This window comes from Mustela putorius, unplaced genomic scaffold (genome assembly GCF_011764305.1).
Source record: "Mustela putorius furo isolate JIRA1106 unplaced genomic scaffold, ASM1176430v1.1 tig00003942_pilon_pilon_pilon, whole genome shotgun sequence".
Lineage (NCBI taxonomy): Eukaryota > Metazoa > Chordata > Mammalia > Carnivora > Mustelidae > Mustela > Mustela putorius.
Window position 1 is genome coordinate 18,684,899 of NW_025422087.1, and position 14,286 is coordinate 18,699,184.

A 14,286-nucleotide genomic window follows, 5' to 3' on the forward strand; every position below is an offset into this window, starting at 1 on the left:
ATCCTTCCAGCAGCCTGGAGCGGCTGCAGAGCGAGAGGCGGTCAGTGAAGGAAAGGCAGGCCCCGACTCCATTCTTAACCTCTGCCACACCTCCGACAACCAGCTTGCCATTCTGCGGAAGTCACTCTGTGTTGCTGAAGCTCAGCTTCCTCAACTAGAAGACGAGAGCAAGACTCCAACCTCGCAGGGTCCGCAAGGGTCCCCAGGGACTCGCACACACAGTAAGCACCCCATAAACGAAGGCTGCACTCTCCCTTTTAATAATAAGGGAACTTCGTTGCAATCCTGGCTACAATGACTAGTGCTCAGAAACAGAACCAGGCTTGGGGCCATGTGTTTCCAGCAATTAACCCGGGCCTTTCTCCTCGTACCAGGCTCTGAAGATCTGCCCTCTGAGCTCCAAGGAGGACCGGCGCCCCTAGGCCCTCCGCAGCCGTCTTCGCGTGATCTGCGGCGCCACCTAGTGGAGCGCCCCCTAGCCGGCAGCCTCTTCCCGCAGCTCCACGCACTGTCCGGGACTCTAACGTCCTCAACACACAGAAAGTTGGTGCTTGTGAGACCTAAGAGGGCAACGCTGGAGGTTCACCGAAGACAGCAGACTCGGAGAAGGTATCCGTGTCGGGTCTTTGTTCAGGAAACGTGGCCAAATCAGGCCAAAGTGGGGAGGGTCCCAAGACGGGTGAGGGCTGGTCCACAGGAATTTCACAGTTCCTAATTAACAGTTGTGACTAAGTGACAGGAATTAGCGAGCTCTTATTATAAGTGAGAATTCCAGTTTCACTGAATTTGAGGCATTTTACTGCATTGTCTCTAATCTTTCCTCTTTCTGCCTGTTTCCCTCCTCATAAAGGGCCATAGCTTCCCAGTAACAAGAGAGCTAAAATCCCAAGGAGGCCAGCTTTCCCTTGTCCTGGTATCAACCTTTCCATCGCTCTGTATTTTCCAGCTCCTCTAGAATATCCCTTGCCTCTATGTATCTTACTAGTAGGGCCCCCAGTTACAGCTCTTTCCTCGATGGAAGACATTGAGCCTAAGCATCTACGTTCATCTTGGAATCCATGCCACTCACATTTCTGGTAGGTTGTCCTGTTTTTAACCTTTGAATTCTTTACCTGTGGAAATGGAAGTGATTTATTCTGGCTACTTTGACTCTATTCTTGTGACCTCATCTGTAAACTGTAAAATGTATTTCACACCTATGGGGTCCAAAGGTCCCAGAACTACATCACCAGGGATTCTGCCTTGCCCCCTTCTCCCAATTTTCTCATCATGACTTGGATTCTTTCAGTCTCTCTCCTCTTTTGGTGTTTTGTTTTGGTTTTTTTATGTCTCTGCTTCACAACTACTTTCCTATTATTCCAGGAGCACAGGGAGAAACGAGGAAGCAATTCCAGGGAGAATGGGGCTATTCCAAGTGCCGGGGAGATAGGAGTCCACAGTGTTTTCTTTGGAGAAACGTGCTGACCATCTCTGCCTCTATAAACTATTTCAAAGTCACTGGAACTAGCTTCCTAAACCAGAGTTCTTGCTATTCTGCAGTTTTCATCTAAAAAAAAAAAATTAATAATCTCCCTTGACTTAGAGCATTCACTCTATTTTTCCAGAATCACTTTCTTCCATTCCCTTGTACTCACCATCTGCTTCCGCTCCATTGGACTTCCTGCTACTCACCTTCATGCCTCTTTGCTTTTGCCCTTGCTGGTTCCACAGCCTGCTCTGCCTTTTCCCACATCACTCTACCTACTGAAATTCTACACGACCCAAGTAAGTGATGTCCACTCTCGTCAGAATGAGCCACTCCTTTCTCTTCTCTTCCACATATCCTGCCCTTCCATCTAGCCCCTATGTCTTCCTCTCTGATATTAAAGTGGGTTGTTTGTATATTTCCTTTCTGTGTTGCAAACTCTTTGAAGGATGGGGCTCTCCTGCCTTTCTTAATCCTCCCTTTCTAGAAAGTTCTCTATAATGCCAATCAGGATAAGACTTGAGACACGCAAAATATCTTCCTGAGTTTCTTGAGGGAACTCAAGCACAAAAAGGAAGGAGCTCAGAGCCATGGGACATTCAGGGTAAGAAACAGCTAGGCAAGCGGTCACTCACATGTAGATGGTGTCCGGTTCCAGGCATCGGATGATCAGAGAGATGGTGGTGAGCTGTCTGTCTGGCACCTGAGCGGGCATGGCACAAGGAGACTTTGCTCCAGAGATGATGTCGTCCACAAAGCTTAGCACCGTTTCTGTCCGGGGGTGGGTGGGTGGGGAGGAATGGAAAAGGCCATGAGAAACATGCTGGCCAAGCCAGGAGATGGCACTAGTTCCGTGAGAACTTAACATTAGAGCTGCTTGATTCTTGGTCCCCAGTCTTCTTGAACTTCTCGTAGAGAAAAAAGACCTAGAAGGAACTGTCTTTTCTGTTTCATGTTTAATCAATTTAGAGCCATTTGTCCAGAGTGAGTTCAGAAACAACTATGGCAAGATGTACGCACACGTGTGAGTTCTTTTATGAAATGTTCTTGGCAAGGGCAGGGAGCAGCTGCTGTGGGCAGCGGTCCCTGCCAGCCCTTTGCAGCACCTGTACACATCAGAGACGGCCTCGGAGGTAGCAATGGACAGCTCTCTGTGCCAGAAGGCCGTGCATGTGTCTCCCGAGCTCGATGACCATTTCGGGAGAGCTTTTTTACCCTGCTCAGACTGCGGACACCACCATCCTGTGGGGGGCCACACTCACGCATGGGTTTTAGGGATGATTAATGTTGACCTTTCCCTACGTGTAGGCAGCAAAATACTAAGACATGGGACATTGTTCATGGGGTGTTTCCACTTCTTGAAGCCTTCCCTCTTCTAGCGGGACCTGGCAACTGCAGAGTTTGCTTTAGGACAAGACATGGGGTAAGCACATCTGTTTGCTCATGCTTTTGCCCAGAGGGGGGTTATTAGCAAAGGAATTTTTTTTTTTTTTCTGTAATCATGGCAGTGGTTAGCACAGAATTGTTTCCTAATTGTGGGCTAGGATAACTAGTGTACTGTATTGTTTCTTTGTGAGTGTGCCTAGAGGCAATGAAATGGACACCTCTTTAATAAACAAAAAGAAAAACAAAATCAAAACAAGATTCTGTCAGAGGTTCACCACGCAAAACTCTTAAATGGATGAGATGGCTGTTCTGGTTCCCCCTCCCTGCACACACCCTCACCCCAGCTTCTCCTGCACTGCCCTTGGACACCGGGGACCTGGAGCATAGACCAGAAGGCAGGACATTTTTCTTTTCTCTTCCTTTTACCAACGGATTGAGATGAACCCATAAAGTCAGAGAGACTCACCTGTCTCCACCTTGGAGTGGTCCATCCTGTCCGTGACCTTTTCTTGACGAATGAGGTAATCTACAATCTGCACCCCGATTGGAGGCTCTGAGTGTTCCCACTCCAGGACCACGAGGGTGCTGCTGGGCTCATGAACCGTGGAGAGTCTCAGCCTGAGTACAACACAGGAAGAGACATGACATGAGGACCCTGTCGAGCCCTGCAGTGCCCTTCCGATGCTGGCCACTTTCTCAATGGTGACACACTCAGGTCTTCCTTCTAACCTTTCTCAACCAACCACTGCGAGGGTCTCTCTGAGCACCTGGCCCCTTTACTAGAGAGCCATGGTTCTTGGAGATCCCTGGAATCTGTACGTTATTACTCTTAATTGCCTGTTATAGATTAGGAACTCAATGTCTGTTTGCAAATAAGTCAATAAGTAGGTGAATCAAAGATGAATGAGCGTCTACCTCTTATAGGGTCAGCGGACAGAGCCTTCTGGGTGGCTGTGTATAGGGCCTGGAAATGTAATTTCTGGATTTGCTCTTAAAAATAGGAGAATGTGCCAATAAAGTTCATACCATGGCTCACTGAGGTGGTCATCTGGGAGAGCCCTGGCCTTAACAAGGCCAAGGTCAGCTCAGTTTCCATAGCGTTATCAGGATCTGCCCTGTGGGGGACCCCAGCTTCCTCTCTCGCTATCAACACTAATAGATTTTCTTCCTGATACCTTCTGCTCGCTGGGCCTTGTGACAGGCTCAGTTTGGAGGCCATGCTCCTGGGGGGCGTTACTGGGCAAGAGAAAGTTGCCCACAGGTCAAGTTCTCCTCGGGGTGATGTCCTATGGCTGCAAACTTGGGCTCCAATTTCAGTTTCTTTCTCTGCTCTTGGGTTTCGTTGAACATCCTGATTCCTAATTCCAGTCTTTCTTTGCTTTTCCCAATTCAGAATCTCCTCCTTCCATGCAAATTATCCATTTTGTCCATTCTTTGGCCTTGCTATTTCATACATCCTTGTGCCTTGCGGAGACTCCCTACACGTTACTGACGTCTGTGGTATGGATTTCCTCATGGTCCAAGTGGTTTCAATTTGTTGCCTTGTTCGGACTTCACAGGTGTATCTCAGATTTCTCACTTGCTTCCAGTTCCAGGTTTGTTTCTAGACCACCGACTTCTGGGGATTCTCCAAGCCCCTGCGCATTCCAGTCTCCCTCTGTCACACACCATCCCTGCCATTCACCCTCATCCTTGGTCCCCATATCTCACGACCTCCCATCACCATCGGCCTCTGCTCTTTACTCAGCCCACAGATGTCTGTCTCTGGTCTCAGGGGGTCACTGTGCCAGGTGCTACAGACAGAGCACACCAAGGCAATGGTCCATTTCAATTCAGCAAATGCTTGTTGAGCGCCGATCACGTATCAGAATGCGCTTGGTGCTCAAGAAGGAGCAGTGCACGAGCCGGCTCCAGCCACCTTCTCCCGTGGGGTGGTCAACAGAAAACACACAATGATACATGTGACTGTAATAACGTGTGATAAGAACTTTAAGAAGAAAGCATGGGAGGCTGTGGGAGCAATAGCAAGGAATCCAACCAGTGGGAAAGTAATGCAAAACACATGCGGCTTAGTGGCTTGCTATGAAGGACTGCATAGTTTGCATATGACATGGAAGATGGACTAGACCCAAAACAGAGCGGATATTGACAAAATCATTAATTAGAGTCATATGCCGGGTGCTATTTTCAAGAAAAAAGCATTAGGAAGCTTAAGTACGTAACTAAGCCTTTCTGAGAAGTCAGATTCTGTGAAAATGTGGACTAACGCCGGCCTCTACTGAGAAAACAGCAGCATGAGTGATTTACATAGACTCGTGTAAAACCAGAGAGCATTTCTCTTTCCAATTACCAAGAAACGTTCAAGAAACTACAGTCTGCTACTAAAGGAAGTGGTTAAAGTTGACAAGAGAAGTGAAATCCTTAATAAATGTTCCTGTTTATGGAAATTTAGCCCAATTTGATCGTTATCAATAACATACTGTAAACGCAGGCTTAGAAAGGAAATCAGCCCTAAGACACCAGTGGTGGGATCTTGTGTCCACTTGATGATAACTGTTTAGTGGCTTCAGTGTTGTGTCAAAATTCAGGTAATTTTCTTAGTGGGTGAATCCATCCAGAAGCACCATCCACTTCTAGTGGCTCCCTTGAAACCAGAAGAAAGGACTATGACTAATAATGAGCTTGATTCTCTTTTGACTCAAGAGGCCCTAGTCATGGCCTCTTAAAAGAGCAGGAATCCAAGCACTGGTGTATCTAAAAGTACCCACAGAGAGAGGGCATGGAGACAAGAGAAGACGTTGGTTTGCGCTGTCTACTGTTGTGCTCTCCTCTTTCTCGGGTCTCTTCCGGTCAGTCCTGGCTCTTTGAGGCCCAACAGCACGTCCCTGCAACAGGCCGGAGGGCAGCAGCCACAGGACCAGCCTCTCGCTTGCTGGTGTCCTCTTGCTGGCTCGCTCCTGCTGCCTCAGCTCTCCTACTCCCAAGGGTCCTGAGCCTCCCTTTGGGCTTTCTTTGCCTCAGCCACCCATGGGGCCATGCGACACCAGCTGTTCCTGCCAGACTCCTTATGAGACACCGTATTTCTGTGCTTCACTCCCAGGGCACACGCCACAGTAGAGGCTAAGCGGGTGCCTGCCTCAGGCCTTAGCCTGTCAGGCTTACAGGGATTTGCCCAGTTCTGTCCAGCCTTCCCCTGAGAGCAAGGAAATTAGACACGTTCGTCCTGAACCACCTCTGCAGCCCTCTGTGTTCTGTTCACCACTCAAATGAAGACAGCCCCGACTGCCCATCTCCAACCCTCTCCTCTTCCCAGCTGATATTTATTCGGGAGCATTCTTTCTCTCTTTCTCCTACCTGTGGTTCTGCTGCTCATTTATTTGGGGTTGATTTAAATCTTCTTACCTCTAGGGTTTATTTCTCCAAGCCATCCTTCCCTCTGACCACTGAACATCTCGGTAGAAGTTCCCTGCTCTGTCTCCAAGACGAGTCCAACCAGACACCCGCCTCCTCCTCAAACCTGCATATCCCCTGATGCTTCTTTTCTCAGCTATAACCTATTCGTCTTCCCAGCCACCAGGGCCGAAGTCATAGGTCCATCCTCAACTCCCTCCCACACCAGTAAGTCGCCCACAACCCCCTCCCCCCCGCCACCACCTTTGGTTCTACCCAAAGTCATCTTTTCATCGTGTCCTCTCTGCACTATCATGGCTGAGATCACAGCCTCTTAGGGGCGGCAGCTCTGCTTTCTGCTTGATGACCTTGGAAAAACCATTCAGCCCATCTGAATGCATTTCCTTGTCTCTTAAACAGAAGCGGTAACAGTACCTAACAGCTCCACACAGTGCTGCTACCCCGGAAATGTGTCCCTGGCCTCGTGGAGTCTCACTACCGATCTCTCACTTCCTCCACTGCCACGTCACTTTCCCTGTCTGATCTTCTGCCCGTGCTGTCCTACCCTCTCTACCTTCAGGGAGAAATTCAAGTGCCATCTCCTTCGTGAAGCCTTCACCATGCCCCAAATTCAGACATGACCATTCCCTTTCACACTTGACCTAAATGTCTCTGATAACCCTCATCAGACCATGTCTTCTACGGTGACATTCTGTGGGTAGCCTCCCCTAAGATCGAAGGCTCGCTGAGGCCTCGCGTTTTTCTTCCTGTTCCGGGCACCCAGCTGGACGCTCTCTAAGAGACATTGGCAGAACCCAGTGGAGCGGGCACGCAACCGAGGCAGAGAAGGGGAGGCGTACACGGGCTGCGGGAGAGGCGCACAGGTGGGGAGTCCATCCGCTCCAAAAGCCGTGGCGTCGCATCGACACCAGTCCTCGATGACATCTCCGGTCCCCGAGCACCATAGTGAGCTCATGATGGCCTCCTGCAAGAGCTGTAAGAGAGGGAAGGGTGAGTGTCCAGGAGCCAGGGCTGTGTCGCTAGAGTCAGGAGACACAATCCAGGCTCTGTTTGGTTCTAGAGAACTTCCAGCCGGTAGGTTGGAGCCCCATGTCACCATTTTCTTGACCTACAGTTCCTACCCCAAGAGACCGATTCTGGGAAGCCAGACCTCACAGGACCTTCCGAGCGCGGCTGTCCCATGAGTGTACCGGTTCATCCCTGTGGTCGAGGGCTGTCACCCTGGAAGGAAGTCTTACTTCTCCCTCCTTCTCCATCCATCCGTCACACCACACCCAGGGCCCTAGCAACAATAACCTCTTGACCACACACTGGCCTGACCCTTCTTCCATCTGCCCGGAAGCACTCGGCCCTTTCTCAAATGCCTCTCCAGGCAGTCTCGTCTGCCCTCTGGGTCCTGCGCAGCACGGCCTCCGCTGCGTTCCTTCACGTGCCTTGTCCCTCACGTACAGTATTTAGGCAGCTCTTCCTTGGGTTGTGCGTGCCTGTGAGGCCTCTTTTTCCTGGTGGAAAGCAGGCACCGTGCCATGCACAGGTGAAGAACCGCGTTCCAGAGCCCTCCGCCCTGGGTGAGGACTTCAGCTTGGCCAGCCCCTGCCGTGGGACCTGCAGCAAATTAGACCAACTTGGTCTCCTCAATGGGAACCACGGGACAGAAACAGCCCTCTCCCCACTGGGATGTGGTGATGATTCCACGAAACAAGAGATGCCACAGGGCAGAGCGTGGGACCTGTGCACTGCACACATTAGTCATGTATAAATAGTGCCTCGGTCATCAGTAAACATCAGCGATCATTACTGTGTCTGGATGACAGGCTCGGGTCCTCTATGGAAGCAAACAAAGCCTAGAAAAATTCTTTACATACAGTGATTTCACAGCTGCTACTGCCCTCATTGGTGAATGGACAAAAGGATTAAATTAGACAAATCAGGGAACAGAACTTGAGATGGGGCAATTCCCCGGTGCAACAGATCCTGATCGGCACTGGACTCTCCAGTGGGGCCCTGCTGCCTCAACCCCAGCCCGGGGACAGGGAGAGGGCAAGCAAGCCTGGCTGCAAGGCACGTGGCCGTCCACTGTGGCCGAGATCAGCTTTCTCTCTGGGTCGGCTCGTTGTCTGCAGCCTCTGTTTTCCTGTGGGTCTCTTCTCTCCGACCCACTCTTACCAAACCCACACAGAATTAGTAAATTAGAGAAATGAAGTAGCAGTCATCTCGGAAAATTTTAGGCCAAAAAAATTGAAAAGAGGGGATGCGGCAAAAAAATGCTAGATAACTCTATAAAAATTGAGATGTCCAAGCTGAAAGCTGATACCCTAAGTGATGTGCCTCCAGGATCTCCTGTAGGCCGTCTTAGGTCAGAACACAGTTCAAATAAACTTCCTTTCCCACCCGCCCACCCCCTGACTGGGAGCTTCTAGGGAACAGGGACCAATTCTTGATTATCATTATAATCTGTGTGTAGTTTTAAAATTTCAAGGCCCTTTTCGGGCTAACACTGTAGTTTGAGCTCCGTGGTAAACAGGATTTACAGTGGAGGACGCTCAGAGTCGGGGAGGTTAGCGACTTACTCGCCTAGTGAGTGGGGGCCCGCAGCAGAGCCTGAGCTCCATGTGACGGGTCCCCGGCCGGCTCCCAGCCGGGAACCCGGTGTGCTGTAGGTGCTCACTGCATACTTTGCCTGACTGAACCAAATTCGAATCAAAAGTACACGTTCTTAAACTAAGAAAACCGACTTTCCCTGAGAGAAGCAGAATAAAGAGGAAATTGTGACGGCCCGCATACAGCCTTTAGTCAACAATTACTAGGTGAGCACCTGTAAGGGTCCGGCTCTGGGCTCAGCATTAAGGATACAGTGGACCTTAGATATACTCAGCCCCTGCCCACATAATCTTGCAGCCAAATAATAAACAAGCAGAAGTTACGTAAGTAACCATATTACTAGGACTGGTGGCAAGGACTCTAAGGGAGAAGGGTGAATTAGGACAGGAGGGACAAGGAAGGGAGACAGTCTCACGGAGGGGTTTGGGAAGGTTTCCATGCGGATGTGCATTTTTATCTGAACTTGGAAGGACAGATCAAGAGTTATCCGGTGAGAAAAGATGGGCAAGTGTCCCAGGTGGAAAAACCAGTATTAAGATGCCTTCAGCCTGGGTGAAACTAGATCTCTAAAGTCAGCTGAGAAAAGGCTCCTCTGGCTGTCAGAGCTAGAGTGAAGGGCAGAGACGGGCTCAGCAAGTGGGAGGGGGCGGGGCCAGTTACAGGGGCCCTGGGGTCCATGGTAAGGGACAGTGTCGCATTCTAAGGGCAGGCGGAAGCCATTAAAGTGTTTTAAACAGGGGAGCAGTGTGATCAGATTTTCAACCCCAAGGAGTAAAGACCAACACTTAGGATGACAGACATTTCCTCAAAAGCTTTAACTTTCCACCTTCAGTTCACACAATTCTACAAGTTCCTACTCCTGAACCCTAGGCTATCGGTCACTACAGAAGGTCGGATGGGGTAGAAGCGGGGAACTCAAGAAGGAGCCCTTCTGGAAAGGAAGAGGGAAAAAAAACCATTTTCCTTGATAGCTACAATGTAGCAGGCATTGCATGGGGATTCTCATTTGTTATTGGATTTAATCCTGATTCCAGAAAAGAACCAGGATTTTCCCATTTTTTTGTTCTTATTTTGTTTTAGAGAAAGCAGCTGAACTTTCAGGCCATGTTCACCCATCTGGTCATTCCTCCATTTCTTTTCACTCGCTTACTCAGTGGAGCCTCAGCTATGTGTCAGCTGCTGCTCGGCACTGGGATTCCACAGACGAATGAGTGCTTCACAGACTCTGCGGGACAAATCCATAAACAAACACACGAGTCCTCGCGACAGCAGGTGACACGTGCTTCAGAAGATGTAGGGACACAGACAGTGGGAGCCACTTGAAGGAACGGGGCTGGCCTGGGAGAATAATGGAGGGCTGAGCACAGCTGTGGATGCTGGAGCTGAAACCTGGAAGCACTGTCCTCGCAAGAGCTTGCCCGTGGCAGAAGTGTAGGCGAGGCCATTCCTGGGAGAGAGAGGGACGAGTCTGAAGGGCCAGATGCACAACAGAAAATGTGTGGTATTTAAGGAGGTACCCAGAGTTAAAATTTGGAGGACAGAATACAAAGCATAGTGGGGGCACAACCCAACCACGTATGCAAGGACCAAATTGGACAATGACCTGCCCTTCTAACGATCTGCCAAGGACTTCAGATCGTGTTTAGCAGATCCTGCAGAGCCCTGGATCGCCCTGAAGCTACAGGATCGGACATCCACATGGGACAGAGAACTCTGATGGGCCTCACGGGAACCCCAGCAAGAGGCTACTGTAACGAAGAGGTGGTGGGCTGTTGTTGCAGTGGGTGGCTGGGAGCGGGTACAGTCACGGGGGGATGGAGTCAAAGGATCTGTGACCCCTGGTGACAGGCAGATGTCGGGGAGTGACAAGAAGAGTCAGGGAAGCCTATTTGGCCTCCAGCTGCAGCAACTTGGTAGAAAAGAATCCCATTCCCTGAAACTGAGGCACAAGAGTGCCTGTTTGGGCTGGGAGATGTTGGGTTGGAGATACCTGATGGGTTATATGGTTGGACCTCCTGGGTTCTAGACTGCTGCTCATCAGTAGACTGAAATGTGACATGGGTGATCTAGTCCAACAGAAGGAACCCAAGAGAGGTTGGAAAATTTGGCCCCACTCCTACCAGAAGAGTAGAGAAGAACACACACTGAGTTAGTGTCATGACTTAGCACCCCTCTTCTTTGGCTTCTTCATTCCACATCTGCATTCTTTGCGAGGAAGGGAAAATCGGAAGGAAAAGCAGAGGAGCAGAGAGAATGAAGAGAGAAGACAGACTATATCTCAGGAGTAAGAGAAAAGAATCCTGGGATGGGGACGGAAGCACCTTGGGCCACCTTGTCTATGTATTTAGAAGTTTAGAAATTACCATGTTCAAATATGGCCCGATGGATGGTCTCTCCCAAGCCCTCTCTTAAAACCTGTGCAGGGAGACAGGGAAGGGCCAAGGTCTGGCCAGTAGGAGATCCAGGGAGGGAGATGCTAGCGACACAAATTCCTTTAGCTTCCCACAAATAGATGCCAAAGACACAGATTCCCAGCTTCCCCGCTTTGCCCACAACGCCCCTGCGGGACGCTGGGATCTTTGTCATCCTCTTCCCCGGCAGCTTTTCCTTACTCTGCAGCTTTGCCGCCTTGTCTCCTAGGGTGGTGCTGTGCGTGTACCCCCACCTCTGTGAGTGTACCCCTGGGGTAAGTGCTCAGAGCTCTTGGGGCACCAGCGGCAGCAGCCCTGGGTGCTCTCAGGAGATAAAGCGGGACAGGGAGTGTGCTGGATTAAAGCCACTGCAACGCTGGATCTCCATGGTGACGTCAACCCTTCCTGCTTGTCAGCCTTGCAAGCCTCCTTCCACGGTCTCTTACCCCAAGCTCTTCTTCCCCCGTCACTTCCACCAGAATGAAGAGGGGCTCATAGGCCAAAGGAACCACTTATCCTTTTGTTCCCGTGAGGAACCTTATTTTCAAACATTCAGTGAAATATCATCGGCAGAGGCAGAAAGGCGAGAGCAGCACACACGTGCAGAATCGCTCCCTGCTGGTCTGAGCATCACCTATGAAACAACTGTGACACACCAGGTGTCCCTTAAAAGAGGAAAGAGAAAGCAATTATCACCCTACCTGGATGGACGGAGCTCTCAGGCAGGTAAGGAGCTCTCTGCTCTGAGTCTACCATGTCTTGTCCCTCAAGGTCACCTTTGCTTGTGGTGTCAGAAGCCCCACACCCTGAGCTTTCCTGCTTTTATTCTTGCTATCGTCAGTGTGACCCGCTCTGCTCTTTGTGTCCTTGAGGAGATCAGAGAGCTAGGGACTGAGCTAAGCCCCTGCTTCTGCCACAGTTCTCCAGCTTGTCCCTTTGGCTCCATTCATTTTCTCAGCACTTTTGGAAAGGAAGCCACACAGAGAACGGAGGGGTGCTTGCAACGTGTCATGACCTCGCAGTATAACATAAGGCAGAAGATTTGCACGGATGTGGTGTTTTGTGGTCTTTGTTCTTAGAGTCAGAGCCACGGGCAGGGAACCATTCCTCTGGGGCTAAGAACAGACCCTTCCCTCTAGGACCTATGCCGGACACACTCCTCCTAGCCTCGCTGCAGCCAGTCCAGGCTCGGGATCTGTTAGGGGAGCCTGCCTTCCCCCATGACTGTGCCTGAGGCTTTCTGAACGGCGGCTCTGGTGGCTGTGAGTGCCACACCTCCCGATCCTCCTCCTCCCTCCCAGCGCTTACCTCTCGAGAACCTCCACAGATGCTGAGCTGTGACTCCCGAGTCCTTACCTTGGGGGTTGTGGATGCCCTGCTTTGACTTAATATGCAAACATGCGAATCTAAGCAAATTATGTGCCTGGATTAGCTGAACAAAACATCTCAGTATCCATACGCTAGCATGGAGCTCAGCTATACCCTGTCGCCTGAAAGCCCTCTGTTGTTGCTGACGCTTCCTTGAGTCCCCCGAGTCCCGGGCCTCTTACCCTCTGGGTCTGGTTGTTGGTCACCAGTTCGTAGATGGGGGCTGCTCTGGTGACTTCCAGCAGGACTGGCTCAGCCGGAGTGTCAGGGCTGGATGTCACGTGGCACAGGGGACAGGAGGAGGGGCATCGTCCCTTGCTCTGGCATTCCATGCGGACCCCAGCTGCCATGCGCTTGGTGCCGGACTCTGACAGGCTGGCGATGTACTCTGGGAACGTCAGCACCTTGGGGTCTCTTTCCCGCTCCTCTGACTCGTCGGATGGGGAGTTGCCTGCCAGACCCAAAATGAAAAGGGACAATGAGGCAGGCGAAAGAGCAAGGTCTTGCATGATCTCGCGGCCCCTGAGTGCTGGAGTCAAATCTTAGGAAGGTCACAAAATGTCACTGTTGGGGACATGACTCTGACGTCCCCGTCAATGCGGGGAACCCGTCCTCCCTCTAACCTATTAGGGTTCAAATGACCTTCCATATGTGAGAGCGGGTTGTTGCCTTTTGGAGAATCCACAGCTCCCCCCATCCCCTCCTCGGAGGGATGCCTCGGCGGTGTCTGTGCCGGGTCTGCGACTGTCAACAATCCAAATGGTAACAACAGTGATGACTCTGGGACTCAGTTCTTCATCTGTAAGATGAAGATATTCAATGTGCCCACAGGTGAAGTGTGAGGAATAAATAAATGGCAACATGTTTTTAAAGCACATAACACAGTGGCTAGTACATGTCCAGTCATCATCATAAGAGTTTTAATCAGAAGGAGAGGTAAGTTTACTTAAACTGTGAAGTAAGGTCTGTCATGGGCCCCCTTGAACCCATGCAAGAGCTCTCTGCATGGAGTTCCACCACTGCACCCATCTTATGGAGGAGGAAAGCGAGGCCAAGACCCTCAAGGTCACACAGCGAGGATGTTGTAAGTGCTGGGGTTTGAGTCCAGGTTCGTCCGATTCCAAAGCCTTGAAGTTACTGGGAAGGAAGAGGACTTTTCTGCTTCCTTATTCTTCAGTGCGTGGAAGATGGGAGGGAGCTTGGGCCCTCCAAAGCAAAGAGACGGATTTATAACATTAGGCTTTGATTGATGAGTGAAAGGTAGTTAGAGAAATTCTTGGTTTATTTTTGGTGACAAAGATGAGAAATGCCTACCTGAAAATAAGTAATACTTTGTTCCCTGTGGAAGGAAACACGGCTGGGAATTTGTGTTCCAAGCCTTCATGATTTCCCATCTAACTTATTCATGCTAGACAAAGATGGAAGTACAGTCCACTGACCAAAAGCCCTTGGGCTTCGTAAGAGATCCCAGACCCTTCACGACACAGCTACAGGTCCAAACATGAAACAATTTCATGGAGACCAGTGGGCTTCTAGAAACAAGGGGCAGATACAGAACATTCGTTCTGGTCATCTTGGACCGCTCAGGAACGTGGTACTTGATGGGCCAGATCATTGAGGGAAAATGACTAGAAGGGTTTATAA

The 14,286-nt window shown here is 50.4% G+C and overlaps 1 protein-coding gene across 2 annotated transcripts in view; it reads right to left on the reverse strand.

The window, feature by feature from the left end:
• Window positions 1-14,286, reverse strand: part of ASTN1 (astrotactin 1) — a 314,457-nt gene that overhangs the window by 18,447 nt on the left and 281,724 nt on the right. For both annotated transcript variants that reach the window (XM_004761965.3, XM_004761966.3), the window contains exons 17-20: window positions 12,825-13,093; window positions 7,102-7,235; window positions 3,318-3,469; window positions 2,101-2,236 (exon numbers count right to left, since the gene is read on the reverse strand). In XM_004761965.3, the coding sequence (XP_004762022.1) occupies window positions 2,101-2,236; window positions 3,318-3,469; window positions 7,102-7,235; window positions 12,825-13,093 (691 nt within the window). The remainder of the gene's footprint in view (window positions 1-2,100; window positions 2,237-3,317; window positions 3,470-7,101; window positions 7,236-12,824; window positions 13,094-14,286) is intronic.